This window comes from Garra rufa, chromosome 24 (assembly GCF_049309525.1).
Source record: "Garra rufa chromosome 24, GarRuf1.0, whole genome shotgun sequence".
NCBI lineage: Eukaryota > Metazoa > Chordata > Actinopteri > Cypriniformes > Cyprinidae > Garra > Garra rufa.
Genome location: NC_133384.1, coordinates 34,587,995 through 34,602,127, shown reverse-complemented (window position 1 = coordinate 34,602,127; position 14,133 = coordinate 34,587,995). Strand labels below are relative to the sequence as shown.

Sequence of the window (14,133 nt, the reverse complement as noted above, 5' to 3'; positions counted from 1 at the left end):
TTAAAACTTGACTCTTCTGTAGTTATATCGTGTGCTAATACCGGCGGAAAATGTAAAGCTGTGATTTTTTAGACCGATAAGATTAGGAACTACACTCCATTCCGGCGTAATAGTCAAGGAAGTTTGCTGCCGTTGTCATGAGAAATCCAGCGAATATTCCAAACGGAAGGAGGGCAGAGCCCTTTGAAGTGTGTTCTTTTAAGGGAGTAGGGCATTTCTGATGAAATGTTACCTTGACAACGCTTTGTGTGCCTGCAGCATTCAGCACTCCATCAGTTGTTGTAAATAAATATTTATTTTATTTACTATTAAACTTTTTTAAACTAAACATGCCTAAACTTGCTTAAATAATAATTCTATCACTGACGAAAAATATTTTGTACATTAAAATAAAGACAAATTTAATCTGCCTATTCTACTTAGGTTTGTATATGAAGTCGAAATCAACCCCAACTTTGCTTTAAAATGCATGGCAAGAGCTCCTAACTGAAGATCATGTGATCACTAACGGAAATCACTTCCGTGAAGTGACCATGGAATGTTCCCTTTGTTAACAACCTTCGTGAAGGGATTAAGTTGCTCACTTTCGTTTGGAACGTCCCTACAAATGGCGTCCCCTTCCCGAAGTGCCCTTGAAGGGTGCAAAAAAGCTGTTTGGAATTTTCTACGGGTCTCCATTAGAACCCAGAGTGATCTTATTGGTATTATTTTTAGAGCCTGATTACAATTCCTGCAAAATCACATTATATTTATTCATCTTTCATATCATCTCCTAACTGAAAGAATATATACAGAAGCAATGCTGAGGCAAGATATTACAGCAAATGACAATTAAAACCTTGATTTACTCATGCATTATTTATCAGACGTTATAGTGCTTTAGCATTTAAATGCGTTTTTTCCATAAAGAAATTATTGTGGATAATTACACATTTATAAGTTATTAAATTACTTTTTATAGTATAATTACATCATTGTATTATATGTAATATATGTATGTTGCTTTTTATAAAAATCTAAAACATTTCTGACCAGGCATTACTGCCGGGATCCTAAAGGGGACCCGATTCCGGGTCACCACACCGTAATATGGCCGAAGCAGGTGCAGTAATATCCCGCAGCACATGTGCAAATGCTAACCTAGCTGGGAACTAATTTCAGGAGCTGTGTGGTACGGCAGCAAACTTCCTTGACTATTAGACCGGAATGGAGTGTAGTTCCTAATCTTATCAGTCTAGAAACTCGTTGGTCATTTTTGAACGCGATGCTGTTGGTCTCATAGGATTCAATGATCTATGCTAAGCTATGCTAAAAGTGATATCGCCAGAACAGGAGAACGGCTGAATGGCTTTCAAAACGGTGAAACTCAACTTATTAACTCGGGGGGAGTTGGAGAATGAGCCTATTTCCAAAAAAAGTGGAGTGTTCCTTTAAACGCTATTAGATTAGCTGCAGTGCTACCATGCTTTGCTACTGAGCCCCATCTGAGGCAAAAGCTTTAGCTTGGAGTCTTGAGAACTGAAAACCTTTTTAATGATAAGCATGTTTTGTAAAACTGAACAGATAAACACATTTACCTTTACTCTGAATGTTTACATTAGTCTAAAGCTAAATGCAAAAGGTCACAATGGTAGCTGTATTATCCAAAAACCCAACTTTTTTTTTTTTTTAGCTTATAAAGATTACGGTTTAGCTTTAGTCTTGAGAAGCAAAAACTAATTTTATGATAAACATTTTGTGTAAAACTTAGACTACAGCTAAATATTTTTAACTTTATTGTGATGTTTTACATTAGCCTAAAGCTAAATGCTAAAAGTTAACTTTAAACTGGTGTCCTGTAAAACTGAGCATTTAGGACTCCAGATTAGCATGGTTAGCCATTTTATTTTGTAGCCTGTATTACACAAAAACTGATTATTAGCATAATGTTAAAAGTTTAGCTTTAGTCAGATGTCTTTGAGAACCAAAAACAACTTTTATGATAAACGTTGTTCAAAACTGAACAGATAAACAAATTTTACGTAACTGTGATGTTAAACATAAGCCTAAAGCTAAATGCTAAAAGTTAGCTTTAAACTTGTGTCCTGAGAAGAAAATTAATAAACATTTTGTGTACAACTGAGCTTTTAAGACACCAGATTAGCATGGTTAGCCATTTTAGTTTAAGTCTGTATTACACAAAAACTCAACTGTGATGTTTTTATTAGCTTTATGCTAAAGGTTTAGCATTAGCCTGGAGTCTTGAGAAGCAAAAACAACTTTTATGATAAATGTTGTGTAAAACTGAACAGATAAACACATTTAACTTTACTGTTGACGTTTACATTAGCTTAAAGCTTTAGCTTCAGCCTTGATCATAGAATTTTTTTCCTCAGAACACAAGTTGGGTTTAGGACATTAAATTAGCATGATCCGAGTTAGCCATTTTAATTCAGTAGCATCAGAATAACACATTTAACTCAACTGCGATGCTTCGGATTAGCCTATTGCTAATTGCTAATTGTTAAAGTTTTAGCTTCAGCCTTGATCATAGAATTTTTTTCCTCAGAACACAAGTTGGGTTTAGGACATCAAATTAGCATGATCCGAGTTAGCCATTTTAATTCAGTAGCATTAGAATAACACATTTAACTCAACTATGATGTTTCCCATTAGCATAATGCTAATTGCTAAAGGTTTAACTTCAGCCTTGTGTTCTGAGAAAAAAATTCTATGAACAAGTTGGGTTTAGGACATCAAATTAGCATGTTTAGAGTTAGCCATTCTAATTCAGTAGCAAATCCTATATGACAGAATAACAGATTAGCTTTCAACTCATTAACCTGAAGCTAACTGCTAAAAGTTTAAAGACACTATAGGTGTTTTATGACCAAAAACAACTTCTATGCTAAACAAAAAGATGGAAATAAGCACGATTAACGTTAGAAATTTTAATTCTGTAGCTGTTATTACAGAATGACAGATATAACATTTAAAATCAAGTGATTGCTTTCGCGCATTGTATAAGCTACCAGCTGTGATTTTGCTAAGCTAAAGGCTAAACAAATGACAGAAAATGCGTCTCATGGGATCTTTATAACAATCAGACGAGGTGAAAAAGAGAAATAGCTGGATGGGCAGGCAGAGGTCTGGTGTGGAACTGAGCATTCGCGTTTTTCACCTGAGATTAGAGACACACGGTAGCCTCTACAAAAACACAGTTTTCCACGCTGCATCCGTTCGTAAGGAAGACGCTGAGACTGATACGAGTCTCCACTTTGCCTTGCTACAATCTCCATCGAGCTGATCTCTGGATTATCGTTCGTATTATTGCCAATGAGAGCAGGTGAACTCAAAGCGAGAATGCCCCGATGCACGCGGGAAAAGACGCCATATCCCGCTTACGGAGGATTCTAGCGTCAACACAGTTGTTATCATGGCTACAGAGGGAACTAATGCTCTGCACAGAGAAACATTAGCCGAACAATCACACACAACCAAAATATACAGTCCAGGCGGCGTTTCGATGGAAGAAATCAAACCAACGTGAATGTAACATGGGGCAGTACGTTGCAGAATCGCTTTTGGTGGCGTCGAGATATTTTTTCTTTTAAATCTTAAACTAATAAAACAGTTCAGTGTGTTAACTCGCAGTCGGAATTTATTCACATTTTTTTTTCCCTATTTCAAAACAAAATATAGCTCTTTTAAATATATCAATTTTTGTAAATATCCATTGCATATCATGTTTTTTTTATTTATCTATTATTTTTATTAACATCTTTATTATTAATATCTTTTTTTAATTATTATTTTAGCCCTCCCCACTTCAACTAAGGGCTAGCAGAAAATACAGTCATGCAAAGTTCTCATGCTGGTAAACAAAGTTACAAAAATGCATTTTTTATTTATTTTTTTTCTCTGCAAGTATTTTTTTTTTTCATTATTTTTTTTTTCTCATATATTTTGACATCCATTTTCTCACAGTTCAGTCTGAGGAAACAATTTCTTCTGTTTCGGCGCCCTCCTTTCAAAAGAGCGCCTCCTTTTTTGTTTTGTTTAAGTCGGCGTTGCATTTTTACAGTCGCGTTCCTCGTGAACCATGGAGATGTTTTTGCAACTACTTATCAAAATATAAATTTGTTCTTTTTTTGTACATTTATTCTTCTTGATTTGTTTGGCGTGACCGCCCGCGCTCCCTCTGATTAGTTAAGAAGAAACGACGCTGTCAAGCCAATAGGAGAGAATACAAGACAGAGACGGAGGGAAACTCTGAAAAGGCAGTTTTAGACATAGACGATTTTTAGGAAGGGAGATTTCCCTGACCTTTATACCCTCTTACCATGAAGAAAAAACAAACTTTCGCTTGTTATTGGTCCAAGCACTCGGCATGTGCACGTATATAATCAATGGCAGCATCAGCTCTGCTAAAGAAATCACAAAATAAATCTCTATAGGCTAATCAGGAAAGAGAGAGACCTCCCACAAGAGAAATCCTCCATTTTAAGGGAATTACAAAAAGCACCCCTGGCAGAACAGCCAATCCGTTCGCGTTTAAAGGGACGAAAAGTTCAGATCTGGCAGGGAACGTCTTAAGTTATTTTGTGCTGTTTTAGCTTTCGTACATTATTTGGTCACAGTTGGGCTTTGGTCTGTCGGGACTGTTTTCGATGTTGCCTCCCCCGAGCGATCGGGCAAAAAACTGGAAGACTGTTTGGGAATAGCAACATACGTGTGTTACCAAAGCAGAGTGCTGCGTTTCACTTTTCTGTGCTCTAGATTCATTCACAAAGAAAAGCTACTCTAAGACTCAGACAGGGAAGTGGGAACTACCACACTGCAATGCACAGACAACACATTTCGCTGCTAATATGCTGAGTGGGGGAAGAAAACAGAAAAATTGTGCATGACTAAGCCATTTTTAGTCATTCTGTGCAAACGGTCAAGGAAATATCAGTCTGTAAAAATTCTGTCGGAGAGTTCTCCCAGCCAAGAAATGCTACAGGGTCTTAGCAGAAATGCTACATAATTATTCTAACTTGGTCCTTCATTCTTATAGATTAATATACAGAAACTCAGGGCCCAGGTGAGTGTGGCAGTCAAAACGCCTGGTGTTTTGATCTTAAAATGTTGGAATGTTTTCCGTTCGTTCCTTTAAGAGTCTTTTTTCTCTTTCAGGTGACAGTGCAATGTTCAGTTTTTGTTGCTGTAAAGTCAGTCAGTCTGTAGAAAGAGGAGTGATCCAGAATTTCGGTGAGGTTGCTTTGGTTACCGTGTGAAGATCTGGCCTCGGCAAAATTCCAGTTTCCTTGTTATTTTCTTTTTTTTCCCTTTGTTTTTTCTTTCCAGTCACACCCTCTTGCGACATTCCTCACATGTTCCGTGTGGATGGTACGGCCCCATCGGCAAAATTTTCAGGATTCAGCGACTAACCGTGTCTCCTTAAAAGAATTGCCAAATGCTAGAAACTTAACACTGCGGACAAAAACAGAGATATAATCATTTCGTTAGAAACGAACATTCATTAAGCAATGCGTTTCAAAAGAAAAACCACAGATAAAATTAAAAGGAATAGTTCTCCCAAAAATTTGCTGAAGATTTCCCAACTCTCAGGCCATCTGAGATGTATTTGAGTCACCAGTGGATCCTCTGCAGTGAATGGGTGCCATCAGAATGACAGTCCAAACAGCTGATAAAAACATCACAATAATCCACAACAAAAACATTTACAAGCCAACTGGATTTTGATGTGAGAGAACAAGAGAATCGAGGTTTTTACTTGTGATGGTCTTATCAGCTGTTTGGACTCTCATTCTGACGGCACCCATTCCCTCCAGAGGATCCATTGGTGAGCAAATGATGTAATTCACATTCTCCAAATCTGTTCTGACGAACAAACTGCATTTTGGATGGTTCAAGGGTGAATAAACTGTTAGTAAAAATTAAAAGGAATAGTTCTCCCCAAAATTTGCTGAAGATTTCCCAACTCTCAAGCTATCCAAGATGTAGATGAGTTGCCAATGGATCCTTTGGAGTGAACGGGTGCCGTCAGAATGAGAGTCCAAACAGCTGATAAAAAACATCACAATGAATCCACAACACATAAACATTTACAAGCCAGCTGGATTTTGATGTGAGAGAACAAAAGAGAATCAAGGTTTTTACTTGTGATGGTTTTATCAGCCGTTTGGACTCTCATTCTGACGGCACCCATTCACTCCAGAGGATCCATTGGTTAGCAGATGATGTAATTCACATTCTCCAAATCTGTTCTGATGAACAAAGTGCATCTTGAATGGCTCAAGGGTGAATAAACTGTTAGCAAATGTTCATTTTTGGGTGAGCTATTCCTTTAAGATGTAGAAATGCTTTGAAGAAAAACCACACAAATACACAGCTACTGAAAAACTGAAAAAAAGGAAGTTGAGGACGAACACAGTTAAAACTCTGCTACACACACAGGTATCAAGATGAAGTTGCATGCACTGAACACATTGGCTGTGCAATGTATCTTCTCAGGGGTGAAAAAGTCCAGTCCCGGAGAAAACACACAGGTGCTAATTACAGTTAACGATAACACAGTGTTTGACCTGAAATCCGAAGACACTGGAGATCACACTTGCATGTTAACGCTAAATGTGGCCAATTAACTTGCTAGATCTAGCAGGAATGGAATAGTCCACCCCAGATACATTCTAGATTGATTGAAAATATAATAAGCTACTACAGTATCATTGATAAAGGAAACTTATTGATTAAAACTGAGAACAGTAGAAAGCTGGGGAAGGTTTACCTGTGGATGGCTGGTAAAAGTTAAGCATGTACTGTAAGAATTCAGTTAATAGTTAATTCATTCAACTACGGTAATGTAAGCGCAACCATTTATTGTCAGGAGTCGATAAGAGTTGACGTCAAAAGTTTACATCGCCCTTTGAGAATCTGCAAAATGGTAATTATTTTAGCAAAATAATGGGGGTCATACAAAACATATGTTATTGTTTGCTTAGTACTGACCTGAATAAGATATTTCACATAAAAGATGTTTACATATAGTCCACAAGAGAAAATACACTTGATTACATACACTTGATTCTTAATACTGTGTTGTCTGAATGATCCACAGCTGTTTTTTTTTGTTTTTGTTTTTTTGTTTAGTGATAGTTGTTCATGAGACTCTTGTTTGACCTGAACAGTTAAACTTCCTGCTGTTCTTCAGAAAAATCCTTCAGGTCCCACAAATTCTCTGGTTTTCCGGCATTTTTGTGTAGTTGAACTCTTTCCAGCAATGACTGTATGATTTTGAGGTCCATCTTTTCACACTGAGGACAACTGAGGGGCTCATACGCAACTATTACAGAAGGTTCAAACGCTCACTGATGCTTCAGAAGGAAAAACCATGCATTTAGAGCCGGGGGGTGAAAACTTTTTGAATTTGAAGATCAGGGTAAATGTAACTTATTTTGTCTTTTGGGAAACATGTAACTATCTTCTGTACTAGCCTCTGAAAGGCAGTACTAAATGGAAAAAATATGATATTTAGGCAAAATAAGAAAAATGTGCACATCTCCATTCTGTTTAAAAAGTTTATACATTGAATGCAAACTTAATGCATTGTTTTTCTTTCTAAAGCATCATTGAGCATTTGAACCTTCTGTAATAGTTGCATATGAGTCCCTCAGTTGTCCTCAGTGTGAAAAGATGGATCTCAAAATCATACAGTCACTGTTGAAAGGGGTTCAAATACACAAAAATGCTGGAAAACAAAAGAATTTGTGGGACCTGAAGGATTTTTCTGAAGAACAGCTGGCAGATTAACTGTTCAGGACAAACTAAGGATTCATGAGCAACTATCACTAAACAAAAAACAAACAAAAACAAAACAGCGGTATAAAGAATCAAGTGCATGTAAACTTTTGAACCCAGCCATTTTTATAAATGCAACTATTGTTTTCTCTTGTGTACTATATGTAAACATCTTTTATGTGAAATATCTTATTCAGGTCAGTACTAAATAAACAACAACATGCATTTTGTATGATCCCTCTTATTTTTTGGTCAAATAATTAACATTTTGCAGATTCTGTATAGGAGATGTAAACTTTTGACCTCAACTGTACATGAGAAAATGAAACAGCTGAACATTGAAATTATGCCTGTACCGCTGACTATTTTAGTTCACGTAAGAAGCAATGAATATGTCACAATTCACCTTTGTGCTGTTTTTAAATTACAGTTTTTAAGTTCATATGCAAACACAAATTCAAAATGCACACACACACACACACACACACACACACACACACACACACACACACACACACACACACACACACACACACACACACACACACACACACACACACACACACACACACACACACACACACACACAGTCATTAAAGAACAACCAGCATACATAAAGAGAAAGGCAAAGATGAGTTTAATGGGCATTCGCTCGTGTAGATACACGTTTGTACAGATCACGTTGGCCTAGAAGCTTTGCATTAACAGGTGAAGCTAGTTAAATCTAGCTAGCGGTGAGTCTCTACAACAACACTGTAGCCTAAATTATCCTCATAGAGGGCTCTTGCTTTTTTAATATAAACATGATGTGTTTCAGTGACCTGACAGTGTTGTATAGGGCACGGCTACATGGAATACACAAGAAAAAGAGAAAATCAGTTCTTAAAAGTCATTTTTTTACATTTTAAACATTTGCATACTACAAGAACAGCACAATATTAATTTTAACATCGACTCACAAATGGAGGAAAAAGACATTATTTTTTATCTAGAGAATGAATCTTCTCAACCAAGTAATCACTAGAGATCCATAACTAATGAAGACTAATCAGTTTTAGTGGCAGAAAGTCTCTGGTTTCACAGTGTATGAGGAGACCTGGCGTCCTGCTACTTGTTTGTTAAAATACAGGCAGTTTAACAAGGATTTGTGCCGGTGTCATGCAGGATTCAATCTCACCACAGATGCATGTACACCTTTTTTGACAGGAATATTCAACCTTTAAAATTCAAGATTTACTGTACTACTAATATATACTACCATTCAAAAGTTTGGGTTAAGTATGATTTTTTATTCTTTTGAGGCTCTTATGCTCACCAGAGCTGCATTTATTTGATCAAAAAAAATGAAATATTATTGCAATTTAAAATAGCTGTTTTATATTTGAATATATTTTAAAATTGTATTTATTTCTGTGATGCAAAGCTAAATTTTTAGTATTATTACTCGTCTCCAGTGTCACATGATCCTTCAGAAATCATTCTAATATGTTGATTTGGAGCTCAAGAAGTATTTCTTATTTTTAGCAATGTTGAAATTATATAATTTTATTTAGGGGTGCACCGAAATAAAAATTCTTGGCAGAAGCCGAACAAAATTAAACACTGGGCCGAAAGCCGATTACTGAACACGGTTTTTACCATTGCATAAATTAAATAGCCAACATTTGCTTTTTTTTTTTTTTTTTTTTTTACAGTTTTGTCTTGCTTTTTAAAGAAAAAAATCTATTACAAAACAACAACTTAAAAATATTTACTCAACACTGAACATTTTTAACATTCTGGTAGACAATTATAGCCTACCAACAAAGCACAATTTAACTTCAAATTAATAAGTTAGTAAAATAATATTATTTGGTAATTTTTTGGCTAGTAACAAGCAACAACCACCCCTTTCTCTTCTCATCGAAGATACTAAACAGCCTCATGCTGTTGGAGCTTGTAATGATTTTTGCATCTTCCTCGCATAGTTTTTAAAAACTCTGCTGACATGGTTGCTGCATTAGTGCACGCCTCTATTGGATCGCGTCACATCATTGTTCGGTATAATTTACTCAGCCAAACACTGCAGGAGTAGCCTGGAAGAAATCCAGACCCTAATCTATTAAGATTAAGGGTCTGGCATCGAGCAATGAAAAGCGCTTAACTCGAGGGGCGGCACCAAGCGTGCATTTGAAACTCTCACTGCACGCAATTGAAAAACGCCGCGACCAATCACTTAGTTTTCCCTAAGTCCCATACTCTTAGCTACCAGCGGAGCTAACTGATAGATTAAAATCTTGCCGTACCCAGTCAGCAAAACAGCAAAAACGTCCTTCTTGCAAAAGAACGGATCGAGCACGGTTTTCTGTTCCTCTTTTATATAAAAAGTCAAGTCTAACTCGTTCATTTTAGCGGCCAAAGCCGTTTCACACAACTGGTGTTCATCTCATCTTTCAATGTTTACTAAATGATTCCGGACGTCGCAGCGCTGTCATCATTAGCTTAGCTCGCCTCTGGCCTGCCTACGTCAGATACACCGATTTGATTGGTTCCCAGAACTGCTTACGTAATGCAGTACCGTGCATCATTAGGCTCGTTTGAAATGAGCAAAATCTGCGCAGATTCGATCACCGGTGATCAATGCGAGATGCATGCCGGTGGGGCAGCCGTGGCCTAATGGTTAGAGAGTCGGATTGTAACCCAAAGGTTGCAGGTTCGAGTCTCAGGTCCGGCAGGGATTGTAGGTGGGGGGAGTGAATGTACAGCACTCTCTCCACCCTCAATACCACGACTGAGGTGAGTCCCTTGAGCAAGGCACCGTACCCCCAACTGCTCCCCGGGCGCCGCAGCAATGGCTGCCCACTGCTCCGGGTCTGTGTTCACAGTGTGTGTGTGTGCACTTGGATGGGTTAAATGCAGAGCACAAATTCCTAGTATGGGTCACCATACTTGGCCTCACTTCACCTCCTTTCCTTTCCTTTAGAAAAGTGTCCGAGTTACTTGCTCTGACATCGTGCTGACTTTGCCAAAAAACTCTCGCGATGGCGAGGCGGCTGTGTCGGATTGCGTAGTCTGGCGCAGTAGCTCTCCACCAACTGCGCTGACCAAAAGCACGATGGGAAACGACTAGCTGACGACACAGCTTATTGCTCATTGGTTCAAACAACTGTGATGTTGCGTTCTCTTTTAAAAGTTTTTTTTTTTTTATCTAATATCATGTGGTTATGTGCTTAAATTATACATGAATATTTCCAAACACTATGACAGTGCGATCTCTGTGTGTGATATGTGACTGTTGTCATATTACTATAAAAATATAAAATGCTCTTGACTGCGCTTATTTTACTCCTCCCCTCACTGCAGCCGCCTACTCTCGCCTACATTTCAGGCGAGGCAAGGCGCATCTCAAACGAGCCTATTGCTCGATGCCAGAGTGTCTTGCAGAGACAATTCAAATTGTGCTCTCGCGAGACCTCTGGATTTCAAGGGTACTGCAAGAGCTCTTTTTGCCGAATTTTGGTTGCTGAACATTCGGTGCATCCCTAATTGTATTATTTTGTAAACCATGATACAATTTTTTCAGGATTCTTTGATGGATAGAAAGTTTAAAAAACTTTGGTAACTTTATAAAATGTCTTTACTGTCACTTTTGATCATTTTAATGCGTCCTAGCTAAATAAAAGTATCAATAAAAAAACAAAAAACTTTTGAATGATAGTGTATATTTTGACTTTATATACTACTTTTAATATGCTTTTGTTCAACTTCGGTTAGCATAGAAACTACCAATCCCGAACTGGAAATATAATCGCTATGGAGGATTGAATCTTGCACAACGCCGCCGGGTACATCATAGGATCCAGGTTTGCATGATCGAGGAGCCATGTTTAAAACAAAATGACTCCTTACTGATATATTTACTGTCTCAGCAGTGGGTTGTTCTCCATTGGGAAACTAAATCACACTTAATGATTAAGAACTACATAACATACAGTTCGCTATAAACTACGACTTTGCAATTATTGCAACATTTTCTCTTTTTTGCTATTTCAGGGAAGTATTTTCTCAGAAATGGCTTTTTTTTTTAAACTTAGTATCACCTCTTTGTTAATGATTCTGGAAGCACTCGATCGACCTTAATACATAATATATATATTTTTTGTCTATTTCTATTTATCCAAAAAGAAACACAGTAACACATACGTATATATCATATACAAATGAAACTGTCGTGTAATGTTTTTGAAAACAAAAACAATTTGTCTCTGAAAAAACATTCAAAATATAATAAAAAACAACAGCAGGACACTAACATTGACAAGACAAACAAGAAATCCCCTTCTTTGTCATCTTCCATTCTTCTAAACGTTTCAATAAGGTTAATCCACTTACACATAAATCTATAACACCACATGTGCGTATGTTTGCAGCATTATGAATTAGAATGGAATATTGCACATTTTGCATATATATGTGGGTGAATGAGCGTTTTTCAGAGCATCATCTTAAAATCCAACACTAACACATCACAAACACAGGATACAAAGCCAAACAAAGAAAAACAATTCCTTCAATGCACTTTTGTTTTGCTCCTCATACAGTTTTAAGACTGAAAGTCTTGTTTAGAGGCGGAAGGGCGAAATTTGGCAACGTTATAATGGTCAAAACACATTAAACAACCAAACGATGATGATAATGTGCAAAATAAAATAAATGGTCATGAAGACTACTATCAAAGCTCAAATACTCAATTTGCCAGATTTATCGTTCGCCCATTTAGTTTCGCAATTGAAAAAGTAAACAGGTATGAGTGACACACTTACTTTTTAACACCTATTTGCAGAGTAATCATTGCATATGTACATTATTCTTGCATTACAAATTCTGAAGTTTTCTAAAGTCCAGAATTACATTTATTCACAGTAATATTCATCTTAATTCACACTTCGAGGTGAAAATGAAAATGCATTAATTTATCTGCCTTGAGCATCGCATTTTTCACATGTCGTCTGACCCAGAAAGCATGGGGAAAAAACAAAGCACTTCCTTCCGTTCATAAACACACGTGCCGCTGTTGACCTGGTTAACCTGCCAAGTCCAGTTCATAACTAACATGACCCTTGGTCATTGACAAACAGCTCCGTTTAGTGACGTGTATCTACTGACGCGGTCAGTCACTGTTATTGCTATGAATGCGAGTATGAGGCCATCCTGCCTTTCTCTCCTCCTTTCCTGAGTCGTTCTGTCACTCTTTCCGCTTTTTCTACTACAAAATGGAGGGAATGGGTGAGCGGCAGCGACGGATGGGTCCCGGGGCCTCGTAAGGGTCAAAGGGCGTGCTGGTGATGGGGGTCAAACGCAGGGATGACCCCGCCATTCCTGATATGTTGTTCAGGCTGCGAGATTTCTCGTAACCCGTGGCTGGCAGATCGTTTTACCAAGTTTTAATTGTTGGTGACAGGTTAAATTAATTTAAAAATGTGTGTTTTTAAGATGTTTTTAAGGGTTAATATATTGATGTGACAGACGGAAAATGATTTTCATGGGTAAAGGAACAAAACGAATGGAAAATGGTATAAACGTAAGTGTAAAGTGACAAGTGTGAAAATTAAAGGTGGAGAGACATGTAAAAGACAGACGGACAGACACACACAGGACAAGACAGGACAAAACAGGAAAATGAGAGTTATGAAATTCGTCATACATTGGTTTTCTAATAAACAAATACTCCACACATAAACGTCCACACAGTCCCACTGGTTGAAGAAAACACCTGCTGGATTGTTTTGCCGCTGTGTTTATATTTTGGAGGTCGTAAATTGAGATTCGCGATGAAGTGTTTCGGTTAACCAGTGGTAGTTAAGCAGGGCGGTGTAGAGTAAGACTAGACAACAAATAAGACCGAAGCTGAAGTGCCGTCCTCGGCCAGACTGGAGGAGATTGTCGAGGAAACCATGGCAGCCTTTGTGAGACATTTCAACAGATTTATAGACAAAAAAAGAGTAAAACAATTTTTTGTGGGAATTGAGAAGATTTGTTTCCCTTTGTTCTAAAACCTAGTGAACTGCTAAAGTTCATGACTTAATGCTCTAACAAGCACAACAATATTAATTATAAAATAATATTTTATTTTATTGTAATTTTACATTTTGGTATAAATGAATTTTATTCATTTCAATTTATGTATTGTTTTTCCGAAGATCAAGGTCTTAGATTTAAGCACATCTTTTGAGTACATTAAATAAATCTTATTTTAATAATGTGTTATAGATAGATATATAAATAAGTAAAGTGCTTTTTCAAAGCTCAGTATCAAAAATATATCAATAAATATCAATAAAAAAAAAAAAAAAAAAATAGATAATCTAATCT

At 37.1% G+C, this 14,133-nt stretch overlaps 1 protein-coding gene across 1 annotated transcript in view; it reads right to left on the bottom strand.

Moving 5' to 3' along the window:
* Window positions 1-8,396: 8,396 nt before the first annotated feature.
* The window catches only part of kcnc3b (potassium voltage-gated channel, Shaw-related subfamily, member 3b), a 50,447-nt gene continuing 44,710 nt past the window's right edge, over window positions 8,397-14,133 (bottom strand). Inside the window, exon 4 of the mRNA XM_073831128.1 lies at window positions 8,397-13,182. Coding sequence (XP_073687229.1) covers window positions 13,028-13,182 — 155 coding nt within the window. The 3' untranslated portion in view covers window positions 8,397-13,027. The remainder of the gene's footprint in view (window positions 13,183-14,133) is intronic.